The 26853-nt window shown below is 32.6% G+C and overlaps 1 protein-coding gene across 2 annotated transcripts in view; it reads right to left on the bottom strand.

Annotated features, from left to right (window-relative positions):
* Positions 1–2873: 2873 nt before the first annotated feature.
* LOC138309291 (ATP-dependent 6-phosphofructokinase-like) overlaps positions 2874–26853 on the bottom strand; it is a 62000-nt gene continuing 38020 nt past the window's right edge. For both annotated transcript variants that reach the window (XM_069250466.1, XM_069250467.1), the window contains 9 exons: positions 21338–21358; positions 18753–18823; positions 18056–18146; positions 16995–17147; positions 16041–16205; positions 11756–11820; positions 10654–10868; positions 10114–10219; positions 2874–8743 (listed from right to left, as the gene is read on the bottom strand). In XM_069250466.1, the coding sequence (XP_069106567.1) occupies positions 8605–8743; positions 10114–10219; positions 10654–10868; positions 11756–11820; positions 16041–16205; positions 16995–17147; positions 18056–18146; positions 18753–18823; positions 21338–21358 (1026 nt within the window). In that variant the 3' untranslated portion in view covers positions 2874–8604. The remainder of the gene's footprint in view (positions 8744–10113; positions 10220–10653; positions 10869–11755; positions 11821–16040; positions 16206–16994; positions 17148–18055; positions 18147–18752; positions 18824–21337; positions 21359–26853) is intronic.

The following is a 26853-nucleotide window of genomic DNA, read 5'->3' as shown; positions in this document are numbered from 1 at the left end:
AATTAGAGCCACCATTAGACTCCATGTTGTTTACAGGTGTATTTGTCCAGAGTTTCTGATGATTTCACCCTGACAAACATTCTTTACCCTTTTTAGTTTCTGTGGAGTTTATCTTTACATCAATTTCACATTTCCTTCACAGTTTTTTTTCCTGTTTTCACATAAATCACTGTCATTTTTGTCAAATAAAGGAGACCGAGTCAGGCTTATTTTTCCGCAGACACAGACCGGTTTAGGGTAGTTTGTTCACAAGAAGAACCAGTTTTCGCACTGTCATTCACGCCCTTACATACATACATGTACAGTTGTATATTAAATAAGCACTGTGTCACCTTTAAATAAGGACTAGATACGTTGTTGACAATCATGAAGATTACATAATAATACAACAAAATACATTTATTTGTAAAATATAGTTACAAATTACATGATATTTACTGAGAATGAAATAAATCCATCCTCAGTTAATTAGATGATATTATCAATAAAAGTAATTTATAATTTTAAAAAACCCACACACACAAAGAAAGTGACATAGTGACATATTTAGTCAAAACAAGATTTGTATACAATCTTTTGTGTTTGGTTAACTTGATTCAGGGCATGAGGTTAACTTATCGGTAAAACATGCAACAATGAGATCGAGGTACTATTTTACTAAAATTATCGAGACTTCCAAAATGTCGCAAAAAAAAGCCATTTGGGGATTTAGACTGATAGATTTTATAGATTTCAGCTAATTTCCAGGTAAGCTGAACTAAAAATAAAGACGATTAAAAGTACTAGTAACCGATGTGGATATAAGCGTGATATATCTGAGGTGGGCACGAGTAACTAGGAAAAAGGTTGCATTCCATTCACAAATTACAGTGACCTAACGAACTCTGACCTTTGCAACAGTATGTGACGTCACGGAGGTCATACGTAACCATTTGATGTGAAGTAAATGTGCACCATGTTCGCTCGCAGGTTTTGATGCCAAGTTTACTCGGATAATCTCAGAGAGATAAATATTCCTTAAATATGACAATTTAAATTTAAAACATTCCTGTTGGTTTTATAAAACTTTCAAATAACAGAGATAATCTGCAAACCACTTGAAAGAAAAAAAATCGTAGTGATGGGCTCAGGGAAGACTCCAGGAGCCTGACACTTACTTATTCAATAGGAAATTAATTCTTTACATACAGAAAATATCTCAACTCGAATTTGATTTATTTTATGTTGTCAAATTTTATCTTGAGGCAAAGTCATTTGTTTTTAGGGAGAAAGCAATATAGAATTTAAGCGAGTGTCATAATGCCTGTAACGCTTGTGCCAACCTCTAGAATCAGATTATGATACAAATTAAAATTTTAAAATCAATTTATTAAAAAAAAGATGAAAAGCATTTCTCTTTACATGTACGTACACCAACATATACTCTATTGAACCGGTTTTCTTTTGATGAAAAGTTTGTTCTATCTCATATTCATATTAAATCTTAAACTATGAGAATTCATTTATTTTTGCAATGTATATGAAACGAAAATCTATATTCTATGGTACATTTTGTATGATAGCGCAATTTTTATTTAGTTTGTCTAATAGTACATAACTGCGTCGTATTTACATCAATGTAATACTTGTGTACTGTAAATTCTGAAAAGTAAACAAAACTTACGCCACATTAGCCAAGAGCGATTCGCGTAAGTTCTAGAAAATAGCCTAGATTGTTTTCTTAAATAGACGTACACCTACTAGATGTAAAAACGAGATTGAATTACTCATGCAAAATATTTTGTATCTGTCAAATGTTGCTTTTATTTCAGCGACTTGAACGTGCCAAATTCTGGTAGCCCGATTTCCCGGGAGAAAATCACTTACCGGTACAATGGACATTTATCAATCGGGCTAGGTACTTCAGCATCACCACCGCTAATAAAATGCTAAATATTTATGTGAATTAATCAGTCTTCACAGTGATTCGCGCTTTTACACATGTTATAGGGTCTGCTTCTATTTCTCGAAACTGTGATTTCTTGAAACTGTGATTTATATGTAATTGTTCATATACTTTTGAGATACAAAACCACTCAGCACTTAATTTAATTATACAAATCATCAAACATCACCAATGATTCTAATGCTATAACTATCAATAAACCATGGACGTTAATGAGTTCTGTGACCCAAACTCATTGTCACAGATTGTATTGAATGGACGTGTACTTTTTGGTACATATGACTGTATGGTATAGCCCTATGTATGACTTTTGTTATAGAATGTTCTAGGCTGACAAGCAGGGCGGAACAGAAACTCCACATTCATCAGTTATAATCGTAAATAATCTAGAAGATTCTTTTCCAAATAAGTTAGTACAGTAAATATCCTTAATACTAGTTATACATAAATATCTTAAAGTTATACTTACGGTAAATATCCTAAAATTCAGCTGGAATTTATCATATTGGTTTGTCATCTAATGTATTTTGCATTCCTTTTAAACACATGTTGTTTATAAAATAAGTAAATAAATGTATGTATGCAGATGCATTTGGCAAATATCTTACCGTGGATATAAAATTGTGGCTCTAATATTGTCATTTGCTTCTTTTTATAACGCGTTGTTGTGATAACATGTATTACACTTGCATGGCCTAAAGTCACTAAAGTCAATATTCATTGTGGCAACCTACAGGACCAAAAGATTTGTACATACATGTACATGTCCGTGATGTGACATTGACTTCAATTAAAGGTTGAGGTCAGTGTTTGAACTTAAAGTATTTTCAATAATTTTCTGAGTTACTTCCACGTTTTGATACCAGATATAGTTTGATATATCTTGTCTTTTCCTTCATACACCAAAGTAGACAATGAAACAAAGGTGTTTGGTTCTCTCTTTTTTTATTTGCTTTTCTTTAATCAGCCACAGGGCACTGCTACTTACACATATTAAAATTCAACACAATATCAGCTAATAATGTTATAGGTTTCAGACAACAATAAGGAATAAACCTAACAATACATCTGTAACAAGTGTTTATATATAAAGCTGGTGGCCAACGTCATATAACTTTGATACCCCTCTATAAGTACAGGCCACAGGTACAATATGTACAACACCTGGAAACATTAAGGGGGTATGGTGACATATACAATTTACACAAAGGGACATAACTCACCAAAACAACATTTCATACAAGTTTATTTGACATCTTAAACGGCCTTCATCTCTGGACAGATACAGTAAAACATGTTTATAACGAACAAACAGAACATGTTTACAACAAATTTTAAAATAGTTTAGGCCTAGAACTACATATTTTTCATTCCCTTCAAGATTCGTTTACCATGTTTATTCAGTGTTTGCATATCACAGAGTATTGTGGAAGTAACTCAGAAGTATCACAAAGTTATCTACACTTGCGGGGTTGGTATCAAATGCGACGTTACTTATTACTTCTCAGGCAAAACTCGTTTGTTTTTCTCTGAAAAATATGACGTTATACTAGTTAACACAGGATGTCACAATCAATACCCACAAGCTTAAGGGCAGATAACTCTGTTATAAGCAAATACAGAGTAATATTGTTTAATACAAATTATGCTTATAACAAAGTAAATTTGATGGTCCCCAGAAGTTCGTTATAAACGTGTTTTACAATAACTCTACATTGGTTGGCAGCCTCCAAGTCACAGTCTCCACCATCTTGTTTGTCCAGTAAGGAGAGATTAATTTTACCCAAAATCACAAAGGAGAATACACCAAGGACAAAAGGAAAAAGGTAAGTAAGAGTATTGTATTTCATATAATTTAGATAGTTACCAAAAGACAATACCTAATTTAAGTCCCTTTTACTTACGCTACAGGGTACATTCTGTGCGACACTGTATTATGCGTATAGTTAAATATTCTGGTATTCATATAGACACACAATATGGGGTTGTTTATATCAAAAACTAAAATGCAAAAATATAAATATGTCCATTTAGGAACTCTTCATCGTTTATTTCCTTATCTTGACTATGTCCACATATAGAGGTATTAATTACGTGTACAGTTAGTTATTCTTCAATGACCATAAGGATGTGTCGTGTTTTATAGATGGGACAAAGCTGGAGTACATAGAGGGATACCACTGCCCTACATGGGTTTTAACCTAGAGACCCAGAAATGGTTGGACAGTGGTCAGTTGTCATTTTTGTTCAAATAAATAATATCTAATATTATAATAGTTCGTTTTCCAATCAAATCTTACCAAAAGAAAAAAAATTCACAGAACTCTTTACAAGAACAAAACTACCATTTTTATTGATGAATTTTGTCAAAATTAATTATACATAGCATATCAATCTTTTAATTTATTCTGAAAGTGTAAAGCCAGTTATTTTCGCTGGTAAAAACATTCGTAACTTGGGCTAAAAAAAAAGAAAATAATTAAAATGAAATTTCCTTATTTTGCTATATTTCCCCCTTATTGTAACCATAGCAACCATAGCAATGTCCCATGACACTGGAAAAATAGTAAATAACTGGCTGTATGGTTTGTGAAAATATAAACTAAGGGTATGTAAGTGTTTATTGTTCATCTTGTCTTTTATGTCATTATTATTTATAATTACATTGTTGATGTGTGATTAGAATATTCCGACACAAACTTTTCACCGACCAAACATACTAACGACCGTGTTTACAGCACACGTCAGTTCCATACCAGACAATGGAATGTAAACATTAAAACAATCCAATAATATCATAAAAATAATTGAAAAACAGGTTACTTAAAACGGATTCATGCTGGACTAGGAAACTAGGGAAACACACAAAAATAATTGGAGTTTAGTCAAACCCTGACATCAGACTTATTCTATATCTTAGAGATTAATACTTCAGAATGATCAAATCTGGCACCAGGCTGAAAATACCACTAGAAACCTAAATTACATGAGACATATATCAAAATGTCTAAGAGTCACACCCATGGAAAATTCATTAAGCACATCATATACTTATCTGTCAGAATATTCAAATCAGGTGCCATGGCTACAGGAAACATTGGTTACCAGGTACTTTATGACATTTATTAGTCAAAATGTCAAAGTTTGGAGTCAGGTAAATGGAGATTCAGGTTACATATACATGTATACATCAAATTTCATACTGTTTCAAAATAAGAATAAGTCTGGTACCAGGGTTGGAGGAAACTCGGGCGAACACAAAAATATGTCTTTGATACGATATCAATTCAACATATACAGTAAGTAAAATAAAAACACAAGTTAATGTTAACCTGGTGACAAATATACTGGTACATTATTAATCAAATGCCTTAATGCTTAAATACGTATTAAATATATCCAACATTAAATACGATCAGATTTACAACCCATAAAAGGGATGGGAGGCAACATGTAAATGGTTACTGTATAGACTTTTTGTTATTACGTTAATAAAGAGGTGGAGATATAAAATGGTCTTGTATAGATGGTCGTTTACTTATTGAGGTAATCAACTTGATTCTTTTTTATTTCCTAGCCTTCTACATCTAAATCTGCACCACTTTCATAGTCAGGTATATGGAGAATGTTAATTACATCCTGAAGTTAGAATGGTCTCCTTTAGCCCCGTAGTTACACCGGATTGGTATCATAAAGTTCATTTAGATGAGGTCCTTGAATTTTAATTATTTCATTGTCCAGAAAACATTAAAACCTGTATACCCATCATTACATCACTTTCCTATTTAACGGTATTGTGAAATTGCGATAGGGCCTACACATTCTTACAATGATTGGTTTTATGAGTAGAACAATGCCCTGGGTACAAAGATCATTATTTATTTATTTAATACCAGGTATGAACATCAGTCGGCAAACATACATTGTAAGACAGCTAGTGTTCATCAGCATCATAAAAACATCTGAGTCATTAAACTTTTACAAAATCTTTAGTCAACATCATATAGCTTTAATAGTATTGTATGATATAAAGCAGCAGTTAATTTCCTTAGCATGAGCTTACGAGCAGAAAAATATAATGATCATCTTCTTTAATATCAAAAGATCAGTTTTTATATCATAATAGGTAAATAATATTTTTTTAAGCAAAAGAGGAGAATTGGAATTGTTGTAATAAGTTCACAAGCAATGAGAAGAAGTTTGCATAAGCACAAACAATAGAGAATTAACACTTTCACCCACGAAGATACTTAGACTCTTCTAAATCAAAGACTAGACCAGTCCATTATGAATTTTCAGAGGTGATTTAGTTCAGTATAGAAGAAATTTCTAACACCTCAAACATCAAAGTTTCCTAGTTTCCAAATTTAACAAAACAATAAAAACATCAAACATGAGTCGTCACAACACTAAAGCAAAGCATGATAACAAAATCGTAAAACTTAAACATCAAATTTAAAACTTCAAGCACCATTCTAGTAAGATATAACAAGAAATCAGAAAATAGCTCAAAAGCAGAATGAATACAAGTTCAGTTTTAAAGGTGTATTTTTCAAATTTCTTTGCTTCACAACACTTTTGAAAGGTTCAAATAACAAGGACGTCATCTTTACCTCAAACATTAGAATGACAAAGAACATTAAAGTACTGTAACCAACTTATTTTCGCAGTGATTGTGTTTTCATGTCTAACTGCTTTTTTACGCAATTTAGAGTCATAAGTTTCTTCTGTACTAATGTTAAACACTTTTTTGCAATGATGATTTTCCCCCTATTTATAAATGCTCGCAAAATATCTTAAATCAAATTGCCCATGAAAATAAATTGGTGTACAATATAAAGGTCTTTTATTTCTGGAAAAGAAGTTTTCCTGTTGTTTTCTTATTGTTTCAAAATAATAAATAAAGACAAATTCAGACTTGAAGTATTAAAACAGAAAACAATTTAATTCCATGTTCAACACAAATATTTTGTTTAAATAAAACATTATTCCTTCTAAAATTAACATAAATAAATTGTAACAACAGCTCAAGAAATGTAGGAAGCGTCTCCATGTTTCATTGTATTGGCTGGGCAGATACAAGTACATGAAAGTCATTCTGATTGATAAGAGTTTACTTCACTCGGTCAATTCTATCAGGACCGTTAAAGAAAGAAAGGGAAGTAACTCTGATAGATCAGAAATGGTGTGTAAGTAAAAGCACATAGACTATGATAGGTGGTTTTGAAATGTGGCAAGCACAATTGACTAAAAATAAACCTTATATTAACAAAATCAATCCGATGTACCATTACAATTTATAAGAATCTTTGGTTACCACATCTCAATTTGTACTCGATACAAAAACGAGAATCACTATAATACTGAACATACATATCTATATCATTTCTTCTTACAATTATCTGGATTTCAAATTCAAACTGTAAGCTACATTATGCAAAAATTAATATTGCTTTAAGAAGCTGTACTGTGATAAAATTTGCAGACAAATGCATAAAAAACAATTATAATTTTTTTAGATCTGTCCATTCATTGTGAGAGTCGGATACTGGTCTATTTCTACTACAATCTCAATACAAAAGTGAAGAATGGAAGCTTTGTCAATATGAGTCACAGTTTTGTACTTTGGCTGCAAAAGTAAATATGAAAGTGGAAGGAAAAGGTCAAGTACAAGCACATACTTTGCCTGTATCAAACAGGAGTCTAAAATCCATCCCCTTGACAAACCCTCATAAAATTTCCTGGAGCATTATATTGTATCAGTATCACAGTCTTCATATCCCATCTACGCTAAAATCCACATCACAGAATTTGTTTCTTACGTAATAATAAGTTACATGTTCTTGAGGAAATTAACAGTTCATCATGTCATTAATTTGAACAAGAACATCCCACATTTTACCACAAATAAGACCGTCAGCAAAAGAAGAAAAAAAAAAGTCAAAAGTGGTGAAGGTTTGGTGTACAGACAATCCCCCTTATTACAAATTTTTTTAAAATTACCTGGTGGTCTTATTTGTAGTCAAATACATATATGTGGTAAATAACATTACATTGTTTCCTAAAAAATTGACAAAACCGATGATGTATCAATTAATTTCTTATCGCAAAAAAGAGAGGTTCATCTTTAAAAAACAGACTACATAGTTCTACCCTGTCACTGAGAATTAATATCAGTAAAATCACACTTAATCTATAACCACAACTGATATAAAACTACAGGTGTCATACAGGTGGGTGCTCTTTTCCTTTAAACCATCATTTTATATTTTCGGTGATAAAAACAACTATTTTCACCGACAATTTACATTCTATCTCGAATTTGTTCTTATTTCTATACATTTCTAAAAACTTAAAAAGTATGAAAAAGTACAATAATAAAAAAAAGTTTAAACTATTATTAAAGCAGCACATGTACTTATTAATGTTTTGGAGACAATTAGTTTGTGTGCTGGCTACAAAGGAATTATTCTCCACTACAAGCAGCTGTTCAGATCCAAAGTTTAGTGACCAACGGTCAAGTAACACCAGTCTGGGATGTCCAGTCTCTCTCCCATTTCTGTAATATTTACGTCCATATATCCGCAGCATCCCTCTCTCTTCCCATACCAATCCTGAGTCTACCTTCCCTCCCAACATAACTGTGCAGTATTTGGTGTTTAAACGTTGTCCTCATCCTCCACTTCGTCCACACCACAAGCCACACCTTCTGTGATGTAGGCACTCTCCCTGTGTTTGGCTAGAATTCTGAGTAAAGGTCGCAGCTTCAACCACCATTGGCTCTTAGGAATTCTTTGTCTAGAAACCAACCAAGAATATTATCAAATAAATGTGAATCAAGATAACATTTTATTAAACAACTTATTTCAATGAATGTGAAGCAAGCTAACATTGTATTAAACAACTTATTTTTCACTGCTCTACAAAGTTAAAAAGTTAAAGACCATTTTACAGTGATTTGATTCTGTGCTCTAGACTTCTTGGGTTCTACTTTACCAGCAATTAAAAGAGTTTTGTGGTTCCATATCACCTACGACATGTGCGAGTTAGTTTACAGTAATGCCACATACATCCATGGTTTGTTTATAATCTTTTCTTCCCCAGTATTGTTGTGACGACTAATTAACTAAATATTGACCTATATTAGATATGCTCTGATTTTCCACTATTTTCATTGGCTAATAAATGGTCACGTGATGTCCAATACATAACATATTGACATGTTTCCATTTTTAGAAACATCTAGCCAATATTCCTTTGTGAACTCCAATGACCAAACGCTGCATTCTTCAGGGTGGCATTCTTTGAACAATGTTTTTCTTGTAGTTTATATGCACATTAAGGCATGTTTTTGTCATTGGTTAAAGAAACGACATATCTAATATGAAAATTAAGGACCTTTGTTTCTGTAGATATGCTGTTACATCGCCCTTGTAGAATCTAAAATAATTATTCTACGGGTTGATATAACACTATATCGCCCTTGTAGAATCTAAAATAATTATTCTACGGGTTGATATAACACCATATCGCCCTTGTAGAATCTAAAATAATTATTCTACGATAACACTATATCGCCCTTGTAGAATCTAAAATAATTATTCTACGGGTTGATATAACACCATATCGCCCTTGTAGAATCTAAAATAATTATTCTACGGGTTGATATAACACCATATCGCCCTTGTAGAATCTAAAATAATTATTCTACGGGTTGATATAACACATATCGCCCTTGTAGAATCTAAAATAATTATTCTACGGGTTGATATAACACCATATCGCCCTTGTAGAATCTAAATATGATATCACATATCGCCCTTGTAGAATCTAAAATAATTATTCTACGGGTTGATATAACACCATATCGCCCTTGTAGAATCTAAAATAATTATTCTACGGGTTGATATAACACTATATCGCCCTTGTAGAATCTAAAATAATTATTCTACGGGTTGATATAACACCATATCGCCCTTGTAGAATCTAAAATAATTATTCTACGGGTTGATATAACACCATATGGACCTCAACAAAGGTCCATAATTGATATGTATGGATACTGTACTGGTTGCTTATAAATTTAGTCTGGTTAATTCTATAAAATATTCACGACAATGATGCAAGGTTATTGAAGAATAACAAATATGAATATAAATTTCACTCACTCAAAGTTTGTGTCCGAGCGGAGTTCCTGAACAGGTGTGAATGACAGATGTCGTTTGTTCATTCCTAGTAATACTGCTGAGTCTGGATTATCGGTGAATACCGTCCCTGTTAGACAATACAACATTTCTTAAACTTTTTAACACTGTCCCTGTTACACAATACAACATATTTTATTCTGAAACTTTTTAACTCAATGACATAACACACCTAGTGTGCTAGTAGTGATTTTAAAACATCAGTTTAAGCTATTGGAATCAAGACCAACTCTATTTGACTCAATTTGACCCCTAAGATTTTTGAGGATTGGTGGTGTCATGCACTGGTGTGACTTGAAATTACTTATATCAACAGAAATCATAAGCAAGGCAACATAACCCTGACTGCTTTCTTGTAAATGGCACCATTTGGAATTAGTGATCAAATTTTAACAGGTCTTTGAGTTTTATGATTTTGTAGTAGGCTGTTTAGACATTCTATTAACAGCCAGAGTTATATGACAGCCTCACAAGTATTTCATCAACATAAGCTGTAAAACATACCATCTTCCCTTGTGTTTTCCTCAATTTTCCCGATCATGTAGTCGAGAGCTTTGCTGGCCATCTTGGTTCCGTAGTTTCTGTCGAATGGACTTGGTACTCCGCCTTGCTGCATGTGTCCCAGGACGTTCTTGCGACAGGTGAAGGTTCCCTTACCCTCCTCAGAGAACAGGTTATACACAAAGTCAGTCGAGTAGTTAGCATTAGCGTTCTCATTCCTGAAATTAGTAGATGTAGGGATACAAATTAAAAGTAACATAAGTGGTATAATGACATTTGAAGATGATGGAGTAAAATATACCTGGTCCCAACAAGCTAATGGGAATAATTCAGGTGCCATGTGACACCCGACAACGGGAATATTGTTTTTATTGGTGATGGAATGATGTCAAAAGGGGATATCCTGTGCTAACGTCATTTCAGTGGGAAGATTACAAATAGTTACCTTCCCTCAGCACTGGAGATACTAGTCATGTACAAACATTATCAAGTATCACCTGGTACGTGTATTAGTCCTATTACTGAAACATATACTAAGCGAAGTCGTAATTACACTATTTAGCTATCTCTAACAAGGTTAAGGACAAATTTTTAAACAATTTCATCCTAAAAATAAAATCTATAATAGAGAGCACCCAAGTCAAATACAGTATATCTAATTGACATAAGAAACCTTAAAAGAATGAAGAACTAGAAAGGTCTGAACTTTTCCAAATGAAATTGGGACAGATTGTGGTATACAATGGGGAAGGAGGGAGATGGGTAACAATGTACATATGTTTTACTTTACCTTTCATGGAATGAGTATTCTGTATTTGCATATTACAGAGTTAGCTCCCTTGCAGGTACAAATTGTAGGTATCCATTGTGATGTCATTATTTTGTGAACACAATTCACATTGATTTCTCTGAAGAGTATGACATTACACTCACAAACATAATGACGTCACAATCAATACCTACCTGCAAAGGTAGATAACTCTGTAATATGCAAATGCGGAATAAATATTCCAATACCGACTAACTATATATGTATTAGTTACCTGATACCAAATTGATCAGTACTAAATAAATCACAAGATGTGAATGTGTGTATATTAGTTACCTGAGGATGAGACCACGCTGAACACCAGCATTGATAATCTTGTCCTTCAAATGGTTCACATCATTCTACAACAAAAGTGCATAATTTCATTTATTTGGGATGTATTACAAGACAAAAGTCATATTGAATCCTTAAAGTTATATTTGCCATAATTTTCATACCCATTAATCAAGAAGTGCTTTTGATATGTTATTTACAACCAAAAGTTTACAGAAGAAGAAATACATGTTTGCCCATTTATGGTACATATAACTTTAATGTGGTAGAATACAATGAGCTAATAATCTTTTTACAAATGTGATTGGTTGGTAACCAATGCTTTAGATATCTAATGGTAGGTTTCTCTTATTTATGTATGAAACTCTTGCATAACTGATATTACAATGATTTCCAATGGGAGATTCATTGCTGTGTTCTTCAGACCATCTATAAAACAGACTTCCATTTATCTGGGAATGCATTACCTATAAGCATTAAGCTATAGGTGTGTAATCAACACTTTAGGTATCTAATGAGACTATTTTATCTCTACGTATGGTAATCAACACTTTAGGTATCTAATGAGACTATTTTATCTCTACGTATGGTAATCAACACTTTAGATATCTAATGAGACTATTTTATCTCTACGTATGGTAATCAACACTTTAGGTATCTAATGAGACTATTTTATCTCTACGTATGGTAATCAACACTTTAGGTATCTAATGAGACTATTTTATCTCTACGTATGGTAATCAACACTTTAGGTATCTAATGAGACTATTTTATCTCTACGTATGGTAATCAACACTTTAGATATCTAATGAGACTATTTTATCTCTACGTATGGTAATCAACACTTTAGATATCTAATGAGACTATTTTATCTCTACGTATGGTAATCAACACTTTAGATATCTAATGAGACTATTTTATCTCTACGTATGGTAATCAACACTTTAGATATCTAATGAGACTATTTATCTCTATGTATGGTAATCAACACTTTAGGTATCTAATGAGACTATTTTATCTCTATGTATGGTAATCAACACTTTAGATATCTAATGAGACTATTTTATCTCTACGTATGGTAATCAACACTTTAGGTATCTAATGAGACTATTTTATCTCTACGTATGGTAATCAACACTTTAGGTATCTAATGAGACTATTTTATCTCTACGTATGGTAATCAACACTTTAGGTATCTAATGAGACTATTTTATCTCTACGTATGGTAATCAACACTTTAGGTATCTAATGAGACTATTTTATCTCTACGTATGGTAATCAACACTTTAGGTATCTAATGAGACTATTTTATCTCTACGTATGGTAATCAACACTTTAGGTATCTAATGAGACTATTTTATCTCTACGTATGGTAATCAACACTTTAGGTATCTAATGAGACTATTTTATCTCTACGTATGGTAATCAACACTTTAGGTATCTAATGAGACTATTTTATCTCTACGTATGGTAATCAACACTTTAGGTATCTAATGAGACTATTTTATCTCTACGTATGGTAATCAACACTTTAGGTATCTAATGAGACTATTTTATCTCTACGTATGGTAATCAACACTTTAGGTATCTAATGAGACTATTTTATCTCTATGTATGGTAATCAACACTTTAGATATCTAATGAGACTATTTATCTCTACGTATGGTAATCAACACTTTAGGTATCTAATGAGACTATTTTATCTCTATGTATGGTAATCAACACTTTAGGTATCTAATGAGACTATTTTATCTCTACGTATGGTAATCAACACTTTAGGTATCTAATGAGACTATTTTATCTCTACGTATGGTAATCAACACTTTAGGTATCTAATGAGACTATTTTATCTCTACGTATGGTAATCAACACTTTATCTAATGAGACTATTTTATCTCTAAATCAGGTATCTAATTATTTTATCTCTAGTATGGTAATCAACACTTTAGATCTAATGAGACTATTTTATCTCTACGTATGGTAATCAACACTTTAGGTATCTAATGAGACTATTTTATCTTAATGGTAATCAACACTTTAGTATCTAATGAGACTATTTTATCTCTACGTATGTAACACACTTTAGGTATCTAATGAGACTATTTATCTCTACGTATGGTAATCAACACTTTAGATTAATGAGACTATTTATCTCTACTATGGTAATCAACACTTTAGGTATCTAATGAGATATTTTATCTCTACGTATGGTAATCAACACTTTAGGTATCTAATGAGACTATTTTATCTCTACGTATGGTAATCAACACTTTAGGTATCTAATGAGACTATTTATTCTTATCTCTATGTATGGTAATCAACACTTTAGGTATCTAATGAGACTATTTTATCTCTACGTATGGTAATCAACACTTTAGGTATCTAATGAGACTATTTTATCTCTACGTATGGTAATCAACACTTTAGGTATCTAATGAGACTATTTTATCTCTACGTATGGTAATCAACACTTTAGGTATCTAATGAGACATTTAATGAGTAATCAACACTTTAGTATCTAATTATTTTATCTCTACGTATGGTAATCAACACTTTAGGTATCTAATGAGACTATTTTATCTCTACGTATGGTAATCAACACTTTAGGTATCTAATGAGACTATTTTATCTCTACATATGGTAATCAACACTTTAGGTATCTAATGAGACTATTTTATCTCTACGTATGGTAATCAACACTTTAGGTATCTAATGAGACTATTTTATCTCTAGTATGGTAATCAACACTTTAGGTATCTAATGAGACTATTTTATCTCTACGTACGGTAATCAACACTTAGGTATCTAATGAGACTATTTTATCTCTACGTATGGTAATCAACACTTTAGGTATCTAATGAGACTATTTTATCTCTACGTATGGTAATCAACACTTTAGGTATCTAATGAGACTATTTTATCTCTACGTATGGTAATCAACACTTTAGGTATCTAATGAGACTATATTTTATCTAATAGACTACTCTAGGTATGGTAAATCAACACTTTAGGTATCTAATAGACTATTTTATCTCTACGTATGGTAATCAACACTTTAGGTATCTAATGAGACTATTTTTATCTCTACGTATGGTAATCAACACTTTAGGTATCTAATGAGACTATTTTATCTCTACGTATGGTAATCAACACTTTAGGTATCTAATGAGACTATTTTATCTCTACGTATGGTAATCAACACTTTAGGTATCTAATGAGACTATTTTATCTCTACGTATGGTAATCAACACTTTAGGTATCTAATGAGACTATTTTATCTCTACGTATGGTAATCAACACTTTAGGTATCTAATGAGACTATTTTATCTCTACATATGGTAATCAACACTTTAGGTATCTAATGAGACTATTTTATCTCTACGTATGGTAATCAACACTTTAGGTATCTAATGAGACTATTTTATCTCTACGTATGGTAATCAACACTTTAGGTATCTAATGAGACTATTTTATCTCTACGTATGGTAATCAACACTTTAGGTATCTAATGAGACTATTTTATCTCTACATATGGTAATCAACACTTTAGGTATCTAATGAGACTATTTTATCTCTACGTATGGTAAATCAACACTCTAGGTATCTAATGAGACTATTTTAATCTCTACGTATGGTAATCAACACTTTAGGTATCTAATGAGACTATTTTATCTCTACGTATGGTAATCAAACACTTTAGGTATCTAATGAGACTATTTTATCTCTACGTATGGTAAACAACACTTAAGGTATCTAATGAGGACTATTTTATCTCTAGGTACGGTAATCAACACTTTAGATATCTAATGAGAATATTTTATCTCTAGGTACGGTAATCAACACTTTAGGTATCTAATGAGACTATTTTATCTCTAGGTACGGTAATCAACACTTTAGGTATCTAATGAGACTATTTTATCTCTACGTATGGTAATCAACACACTTAAGGTATCTATGAGACTATTTTATCTTTACGTATGGATAATCAACACTTTAGGTATCTAATGAGACTATTTTATCTCTAATATGGTATCTATGTATGGTAATCAACACTTTAGGTATCTAATGAGACTATTTTATCTCTACGTATGGTAATCAACACTTTAGGTATCTAATGAGACTATTTTATCTCTACGTATGGTAATCAACACTTAAGGTATCTAATGAGACTATTTTATCTCTATGTATGGTAATCAACACTTTAGATATCTAATGAGACTATTTTATCTCTAACACTTGTTTTAGAATTATTTGTAGACTTATCATTTCGGAGCTCCTCTAGACGTACCCTAAGGTCTGTAATGTTGAAGCTTTCCTCGTAGATGTAAGCAGCATCAGCACCTCCGGCCAGACCACTCATGGTTGCTAGGTAACCACAGTAACCACCCATTGTTTCTACGACAAAAAGACGCCTTTTTGTTCCTGTGGCCGACTGTTTAATTCTATCACAGATCTGGAAAATAATTTCATATTACGAACTTTAACACTCAATAAGGTAATTCTGAAGAAGTCACTGATGGCTACTCAGATGAACTACACAGTTGACCAATCACATGTCGGCCAGAGATGTTGGATTAAAGTGTCTTTCAAGAGAAGGACAATAGTCTCCTTTTTCAACTGCTTTAAAATTTGTTTTATTTTGAATATTTTAATTTTAAAGACATATCAAAACTTACATCTGCTATTCATTGAGCAGTGTCAGCTCTGATACTGACAGGATATTACAGTACAAACTTACATGTGCTATTTCATTGAAACAGTATAATCGCACTGAGACTGACAGGATATGACTACAGTACAAACATACATCTGCTATTTCATTGAGAGCTGTGTCAGCTTCCGAGACTGACAGGATATGACTACAGTACAAACTTAATCTGTTTTTCATTGAGAGCCGTATCAGCTCTGAGACTATATGACTACAGTACAAACTTATGTCTGCTATTCATTGAGTGGGTGTCGGCAGCTCCGAGACTGACGGATATGACTACAGTACAAACTTACACCTGCCATTTCATTGAGAGCGGTGTCAGCTCCGAGAATGACAGGATATGACTACAATCCAAACCTACGTCTGCTATTTCATTGAGAGCGGTGTCAGCTCTGAGACTGACAGGATAGGACTACAGTACAAACTTACCTCTGCTTTTTCATTGAGAGCGGTACAAACTTACATCTGCTATTTCATTGAGAGTGGCGTTGGCTCTGAGAATGACAGGATATGACTACAGTACAAACTTACATCTGCTATTTCATTGAGAGCGGTGTCGGCTCCGAGACTGAAGTCTGTGCCTGGGATGTTGTTACTGATAGTACAGGGAATCACCACTATAGGTATAGAGTAGGCGTCAAACTTTTCTCTGGCCTCAGCCATCTGCAATGCGCTGTGGTACGCCTGCAAATATAACAAAAAACATGTCATGATAGGGGAAAAGAAATTGTCATTCAGGGCACTGAGGTACGCCTGCAAATATAACAAAAAACATGTGATGATAAGGGAAATTAAATTGTGATTCAGGGCACTGTGGTATGGCTGCAAGTAATTAGAAAGTTACATGTAGGAAAATATCCTCTAATTTGGGTCACTATGTTATGCCTGCAATTCCCGAACTACATGAAGGATAACCTTATAGTGGTACTGTGTATGACTGTATGTATAACAAACAGTCCAACAGTCTCACATTAAACTCATTGAGTCATCCATAAACCAATCTGATTAAAATACAGATCCTTATAACCACTCTGTTCGATAGAGGATCTGACAACATCCCACATGGGGTCATGTTCGGATGACCTTTTTACCATGTGTACTTTAGATCAAATGAATTTCTACACATTGATATGTCAATGCCATTTCGCCCCAGTATACACATACATTTAGCTTTGTTGTGCTCTTTGGGCGAGATGACTATATGCACGAAAATAATTCTGACATCTTTTTCAAACTATTTCGTCCCCAGTCTGATTCTGGCAGCAGCAATTTGATTGGTCATTTCCAAAGGTCACCAGAATGTGACCCCTAATGGGATGTTGTCCGATCATAGTGATAATAAGGATCTATATTTTAATCAGATTGTTCACAAACTTATAATGTATCTGTTGTCATCTAGGTTTGTACTTTCTGCATATATATACGATCTGAGTCATGGATACAATGTAATAAATGTCATAGAGCAAGAACTTCAGTAGCAGTCAGATGACAAGTGGGTACTACTGTAAAACTACCAAAGTCTGTTTTCCAGGTACAAAGTGTACTGGTACCAAATATATCTTTTAAAAAAAAAGGTCCTTATGTGACTGTACCTCAAAGCCTCCAACAATCAGAAGTCCACTGATGCCATACTCCTTCAGTTTGGCTGCAATCTTGTCCATACCATACTTACTGGCCACAATCCTGTGATGTTCAAGAGAAAACCATTGTTTAACAAAGAAAGAAACTCAAAACAAAGAACTAGGGTGGCCTGGTGTTGAGACACAAGAGTTAAGAAGAATTACAAGTACATGGTACAATTTTATATCTTTTCATTCCCAGACTGTTACTTCAATATTTCTTACAAAATATAGAAAATGCAAGTTTATTCGAACAGAATAAATTCACCTCTCTACTCTTTAACTGATGTTGAAGTGGAAGACAGTCACCAAAAAAAGACCTACATACTTCTCTCATATTTGTAAACCATTTGTAAACCAGCTTCACAAAGTATTAATGGTGTGAAAAAGAACAATATTAAGATTAGTATCATGTGTTTGCATACAAAGTAACTTGCCCTTGCATGTAGGTATTGACTATTTTAGCAATGTTGTTGTTTTTTTGTTTGTGAAAACGACTTAATTTCATTTGCAAACAAACGATGTCACAATCAATGTCTATGCAAGAGCAATGTCATTTTTTCTTTTGTGAAAACAACTTTATTTCCTTTGCAAACAATTGACATCACAATCAATATGTACCAACAAGGGCAGACAACTTTGTAATATGAAAAGAGGGACCAACACTTACTTCTTTGTACCTAACAGAGAGCCGCCCTTTCCTGTCCAGCTTTGGACATCTGTCCAGGCCAGCGATTTCACCTGTAAAGTAACAGGACAGATATCCTTACTGACATGAACTCGAATTCAATTCATTTGATTTTCCACACAAACGTTTTCTCATAAAATCATCTCCAATATACATGTATAGGCATATTCATTCAATAAGCAAAATAGTTTTACTTTGTGTAACATTGTTTTTTTCCTCATTTTTTTTTTTTAATTTTTTTATCAATTAACAGTACATGCATATACACAAAGATATATACTGGTACTTAATGTACATTTTCTGGTTAAATTTGGTTTTAATCAAGCAAGCTCTGTAAGCCCATTGGACATCCCTGCTGTATACCTCAGCCCAGCCCAGAATAACTTTGCCGGCCTGTTCATTTTGGTGTTAGTATGTTAATTAACTTCTTACTCCTATTTATTTACGTTTAACATACATACTACAAATCTTTTACATTACTTTTTCATATATACATGTAGTATTGTTATTCTTTATATCAAATTAAAAATCTATTTTCACTCCAACTAATAAAATTTTCTGTTTTGCCAACTTTTTGTTATCTATTTTCACTCCAACTAATAATATTTTCTGTTCTGCCAACTTTTTGTTATTTGTTTTCACCCCAACTAATAAAATTTTCTGTTCTGCCAACTTTTTGTTATCTATTTTCACTCCAACTGATAAAATTTTCTGTTCTGCCAACTTTTTGTTATCTATTTTCACTCCAACTAATAATATTTTCTGTTTTGCCAACTTTTTGTTAACTATTTTCACTCCAACTAATAATATTTTCTGTTTTGCCCAACTTTTTGTTATCTATTTTCACTCCAACTAATAATATTTTTCTGTTTTGCCAACTTTTTGTTATCTATTTTCACTCCAACTAATAAAATTTTCTGTTTTGCCAACTTTTTGTTATCTATTTTCACTCCAACTAATAATATTTTCTGTTTTGCCAACTTTTTGTTATCTATTTTCACTCCAACTAATAATATTTTCTGTTTTGCAAACTTTTTGTTAAAGAACTAAGAAATCACTGATATCAATGACAAGACAACTTTAATGTATCTTAAAATTGAAATTTGATTTTAAATCCATGCATGTACATGATAAATATTTAAAACAAGTAACATGTATACTTTAATATGATTAAATCATATACAGTGTGTACCAGGTGAAGACAATTTTAACTTTTCCCTACAAACAAATACAGATAATTATCATTTTTCCCTACAAACAAATACAGATAATTATCATTTTTCCCTACAAACAAATACAGATAATTATCATTTTTCCCTACAAACAAATACAGATAATTATCATTTTTCCCTACAAACAAATACAGATAATTATCAAACAAATACAGATAATTATCATTTTTCCCTACAAACAAATACAGATAATTATCATTTTTCCCTACAAACAAATACAGATAATTATCATTTTTCCCTACAAACAAATACAGATAATTATCATTTTTCCCTACAAACAAATACAGATAATTATCATTTTTCCCTACAAACAAATACAGATATAATTATCATTTTTCCCTACAAACAAATACAGATAATTATCATTTTTCCCTACAAACAAATACAGATAATTATCATTTTTCCCTACAAACAAATACAGATAATTATCATTTTTCCCTACAAACAAATACAGATAATTATCATTTTCCCCTACAAACAAATACAGATGATTATCATTTTTCCCTACGCCCTGAGCACTATTTTTACACTTCATAAGTCTAAATCTTCAACCAGCGGCGGAGATGTTAAGCAGTATGGAAGCTTTAACACTCAGGATATGCCTGGAGTACCAGCCTTTAAAAGCACTGCAGATTTCTGGTAAAGACTGTGTGTCCTTGGATAATGTTAACACTGAAGTTCATGCCTTGATCACAACTGATATTTGTTTACTTATCTTATCCCTTGTAAAACATATATCATGTATCAAATTGATATTAATTAAAAAATTTGAAATAACATGTTTTAAAATAAGAAATAAATTTTATGAAATTACATGATAAATATAATGCATGCAGCAGAACCTTATAATGAATTGTCAATACGGGTGTATAACGGTAACAGTTGGTGTGTCAGTGCTGCGCTGATGAAACAATACCAGTCAATGTATAATGCTTTCAAAATATTCTAAATATAAACCATATTCTTCTACATTTCTATACTTCACTTCATTATCTCAACTGCTGTATGTTATTGGAAGAAATTTTATATCAAATTCTTTAGTTAGTAATTAATAATTAAGTATGATGTCATAGTTCTGTGACAACATACATTTACTTCTTTCCTTTTTCTCATATTCCTAACAAATATTGAAAAATACTTAATGTTTGATAATAAAAATTCCCTCTTGCTTATGTCAAAATTAACTATAGAATTCTATAGGACTGGTTTTGGTTTTAAGTTTTCTTTTAACACCAACAAATTTTTGAACAGAACATGAACTTTTCAATGAACTCCAAAAATCAAAACAGATTTGTGACACTAGCATTTCATGAGTAACAGACAATGAAGGCTTACCATTTTGCATTTGTGATCGTCCTTTAAAACATAAGAAAAATGCCAAACACCATTTAATTATTCAGTTCTGGTTTCTATTCATTTTTATCACATAGTCATTAATTTTATCTTTGGTTTGACAAGTGAACTTTACATTTCATATATGCAAGGGTACATGGTGCATAAATACTAAATACATTTTTATTTTAGTGAAACATAAAACTAACTGCATGGTGTTCAACAACAAAGTGTAACTACACTTTCTGATGAGGTAGTGTGTGAATGGGTGATCAAGGTTTTGGGGTATTTTCTATAAGTAACATAACATTTCTTAAATATCAAAGTATAGGTACTATTTGAACACAAAAAACTACTTTTTTTTTATAAAGTACACATCGGTATTAAATAAAGAGCCATTATTATATAACAGATGATGACTTACAAAATAGTTATAATAAATAAAATATTGTTGTATATTGAAAATCTTACGATAAACCATGCTTAAATTAATCATTTTAAACTGAAAATAGAAAATTTGAATATGTTTGAAGTTCATGCCAATAAAATAAAAATAAATGAAAATGTAAATATTGGTTATAAGATTTCCCAATACCTTAATATTAGGACACTAGCAGTAGTACAGATTAATCACAGTAAAGTTGTTACCTCATCACTAGGAGAGCACTTTTACATTTAAACATAAAAGTTCCCTCAAAAATTGATCCCCCTTTTGTTCAATACCGGTAATGTTACGTGATTTAAACACTGTTCAGAAAGAAATCAAAGGAAGCTAATGAAACCAGTGGCACTGTCAAATTCCATAGCCTTATTGTAAGGAGGTCTCCAATAAATATCTATAAAATACTGTCTTTTATATCTTTATCACTGGATACTCCAAGTATCAGAGGTCAAAGGTTATAGACCTGAAGCTATAGTCCCATGCAATATAACATTGAAGATGACTATTGTGTCTGCTGTTTACAGAGACAGGACCAGTTGTATTTGGTCTAAGCGCAGTCTTACTGGATTTTAATAAGTAAGCAAGATTTTATTTCCCCCTTATGATATACGCAATTCATTTAGTTATTAAGAAAATATGAATTCACTTAGTCATCGAGAAACCCAAAGTATATACCAAGGTAATTATTACTGGGACATTATTCAAGCTTACATGGCGATTTCCGTATACATGTATATACCTTATAAACCAGTAGTACACGATAGGATTTTAATAAATATTCAGTTATACAAATCACAATACCTATTTCATCCCTAATATCATCAATATGAAAATTCTGTAAATATATTTTTGATTTATTCACCAAATACACGTACTGTGGAACCCTGTTATAAATGGGGCAGAGGGTGCCTGCCATAATCTTGAGCGTACCATTATTTGGAAAAATAAGTTTCTCTACTACAAAGAACTTGTAGCAAATCTGTTCCATAATTCAATTTTTTTTTACAGCAAAAGTGTTTCAACATGATATAATAAAGTTTAAGTGTATGTCAGTCTAATGTGGCAGTTCTGTATCTTTTTCCATATTGTAAGACTAAAATTGAAGTTAAAAAAGGACAAAATTTCCTCACCAGAATCACTATAACAGGGTTCCACAGTGATAAACCATGCGTCCCAGTAGGCTACAGTGTATAGGAGGGTAATCACAGACAAATATAAGACTATAGGGAGGATAGACAGAGTGATCGAGCACTACTGTGTATATACAACACTAAATATCATCCCCACACAGCATTCAGACGCCAACTATTGTATCACATTCATATTTTTCTAGGTTGTTCACACATTTCTATTCTATTTTCAACCATGTTCAAATAAGGTGTTCAAATGAAACTTTGAAATGAAAATGAAACATATCCATGTACTGCATTTTGATTTGTCAAGAGTAACTTCCCTTTGTTTTACTTGTCTGGACTGACAGAGTGAAACAAAGGAAACTGATAAATCAGAATGCATTTACTGATGCAGTTCATTCAATGTGCTGAGATAAAAAATTTTGATAATTGTTTTTGATAAGATGTAACTTCTATACAGTTTAAAATGTTTTTAACATGTTCATAAATACTATTTATGATTATATTAACTATTTTTAATCAGAATATTTTCTGAATAAATATATACCGTATATAAGATTTACCTCCCTTTCATGTGGTTTCACAAAGACTTTAACATTTGATTTATTTTTTTCAATAATAGTTTAATTCCACAAGGCAATGTGGAAATTACGTTTTCCCATACCTAACCATAAATACCATGACACATTATATATATTATTACTGACAGATTTTATCAATCCTATATAATGAACATAAACAAATTGATTCTTCAATTGTAAATTCTCAAATTCAACCTCCTTAAATGTAACTTTCTTCCGACAAAAAACAAAGGAACTAAAATCAGTAAAAGGAACTGGTAACTTTTAAACAATTTTCAGTAACAACTGCCAACACAGTTGTTCCTCAGCGAAATGTAGACCATGGTCGACCATGATCGACCATGGTCACCATGGTTTTTGATGGTCGACCACGATAAACCGTGGTCGACCATCAAATACTGTGATATTGACCATGGTCATGGTCGTCATGACCATGGTCAACCATGGTCAACCATGGTCACTCTGCTTGACCATGGTCAACCATGTTCAACCGTGTACTGAAAGACCATGTTCTTTAAAGACCATGGTCGACCATGTTTTCAAAGACCATGGTCGACCATGTTCTAAGGTCGTGGTAAACCATGTTTCTTACAAAACCCCCAGACCAATTTAGGTCACTTAAATACTAATGTAAAAGAAATGGTTGACTAATTGTTACAAATGATAAAAAAATTGACACAAGCTAGACTATACAAGTTCACTATTAATTGATAATGTTTTGCAACAACAATAAAGAAATATCTAAGTAAAAATTTACAACATAATAGTTTGAAAGACACTCTAATCAATTATAGGTCTGTAACATTGTTTACCTCACACAGAAAATCTAGAACATTACATTTTGTTCTACATTACACATACTAGTATATAAACTTACTACAATGAATAAGGTTAAAAAATCTGCAATTCTAACACCTGTTATTAGGACAGTGTTAAATGTACCATGGAAGATATATAATGCTGCTTAAATTATAATATATTGTTCATGACCATAAAGGTCAACCAAATACAAATTTTAATGACATATATCATCATTGAAAACAGCATGCCCATATTTGTTAGGGAGTCTGCACCACATATTGTGGTTCCATGGGTTGCTTTTGTGTTTCTAGTGTCGATGAAAACTAAAACATGACTTAATTCCTCCACATTCACCAAAATGACTGTCTCTGTGTGTTTAATAGCAGTTAGATGACTAACAATGGGCACTCCAGGCAGCTGTGAAGGATCCAAATTCTTCATCTTTTGTATTACAGCATACACAAGGTTGTCGCACAGTACAAAGAATTTTATTTTTCCGATATGTGTGTCACCATAAATGACAACACTGCAGACTCTTTTCTGCATCCTGTTGTAATCATCTGCGTAGTACTTATTTCCGTTAACAATTATTCTGCTAACTTTTCTAGTATCAGCTGAACCAACTGGATGATCCCTGGCAAGACTCTCTGCAACCCATGTTTCTGACTCTGCCAACTTCTTTGGAACACCAGCTACATCACAGTTTCCTGCTTTGATTGTGATGGTCCAATTTGATGTTTTGTTTAGCACCATGCCCTTGTTGCGGATGTTAAAACGGGCTTGTCGGTATTTGAAGATTTGCTTCAGAACATTTCCAGTCCCATGCACAGATTGAAGGAGCATTGCATTGGCATCTTCAAATGGGAAGCAACTCCAACACCAGATTGGCCCCCACATTTCCACATACTCCGGGAGATGAACTGCTACGTTATGGACATTCAAACCACAGGATCCATCCCCGTAAAGTCTCTGGAATGATGCATAAAATTGATTCAGCAAATCTACAGCTTTTTCTAGATCTACTGGTGTAATCTGGTCACCAAGCAAGATGTAAATTGCCTCTGAAAAACATACAAAGTTTTCCATATATTCTTCGGGGAGAAAGCCTTTCAAACATGGAATAGAGTAGTAAAGCAACCAAGATTGTAATTCGGTTGCTTTGAAATGCAAGTATCAATCTATTTGAAACAGCTTTGATGTGTTTACCAATGAAGTAATTTTTTTCTACTTTCAGATGGTGAGAAACCATTTTGAAAGAAGAGTTTTAGTAACACCAAGGAGCACACCATGCATGTAATCTGGCACAGTTCCATCAACTATGTTGAAATTGTACAGCTTGTGAAGTGGAGAATGGCCTTTAAATCCTTTGCTTCTATTTTTGTTGGAGCCTGAGCTCATGTTAGCAAAAACTCCTTCCTCATTGCGCCTGGTGTACCTTGATTCTAAATCACGGTATGGATAGCACTTTGCATGGCCCTTTCCTTGCTTTACTGTCATACCAGGGTCTTCACAGGTAATACAGGCATACTCCCCATTATAGTATGACATGTTCAACACTTCTGCTTTAGCTGGCAAATCTGTCACACTACAAAGCACAGATAGCTTCACGTTATGAACATGGCTGTGTATCTCAACGTTGACACCATCCTTGAAGACAGAATTCATCTCCTCAGTAAAAATTTGCAAAAATTGTTGAAATGGAGGTTTCCCCTTACCTTGCCATAAACCTAAAAGAATTATGTTGTTTCTTGAAAATCGCAGTGGAGGGCTTAGCTCATTAATTGCCAAAAAAATAGGCCACAACTCGATTTTTGAGGATGAATACAAATTCACTCCATCTGTATTTAATATTGCAGTAATGTTGTGATTTGTCTGATCCAAAAATCCACCATCAACCATCATTTTTCTGTAGGAGGCTCCATCAGTAATATCTGTCAATACTGTAGTGTTGTTTGACTTTCTGTCATATGCTGTCTGTTTATTCTGATGAATATCCTCCCATATTCCTACAAACGAAAGAACATGAATTAAATATAATGGTCACTACCAAATAATATATATATATGATATAATGAACAAATAAAATCAGTATCTCAAAATGAAAGTGGTTCATATATAAAGGTCTGTAAAAAGTCAAAACAACTTTAGATTTTTCAGATCTGATGCTTCATCTTAGTCACACAAAAGACGGAAGATCTTTGAAAGTGTTATCTTTTCTTGTTTTTGTTCATCACTGTAGAGCTTCATTCCTGAATGATAATAATAATTACAAGCAAAAGTTCATTTTTTACAGTCAGACCTGTCTATATTAAAAAACGCCCAGAGGACAAGGAAAAGATGGGCTTGCTTATTATCTTTATCACTCTTTCTACACAGGTCAAACTATTATAAATGGTCTTATTGAACAGACAGTATTTATCCAGAAGTGGTTGTTAAGGCTTGTGTCACTGTATTATAAAAATGTAACTCACAAACAATAAAAAGCTCTATATACCTGGTGCCTTTAGAAGGTCCACTATCTGTTTCTTGATGTCAACAAATGCAAAGCATTGTTTTGGATGA

This window comes from Argopecten irradians, chromosome 15 (genome assembly GCF_041381155.1).
Source record: "Argopecten irradians isolate NY chromosome 15, Ai_NY, whole genome shotgun sequence".
NCBI lineage: Eukaryota > Metazoa > Mollusca > Bivalvia > Pectinida > Pectinidae > Argopecten > Argopecten irradians.
The sequence above is the reverse complement of the archived record's forward strand: the minus strand, read 5'-3'. Positions and strand labels throughout refer to the sequence as shown.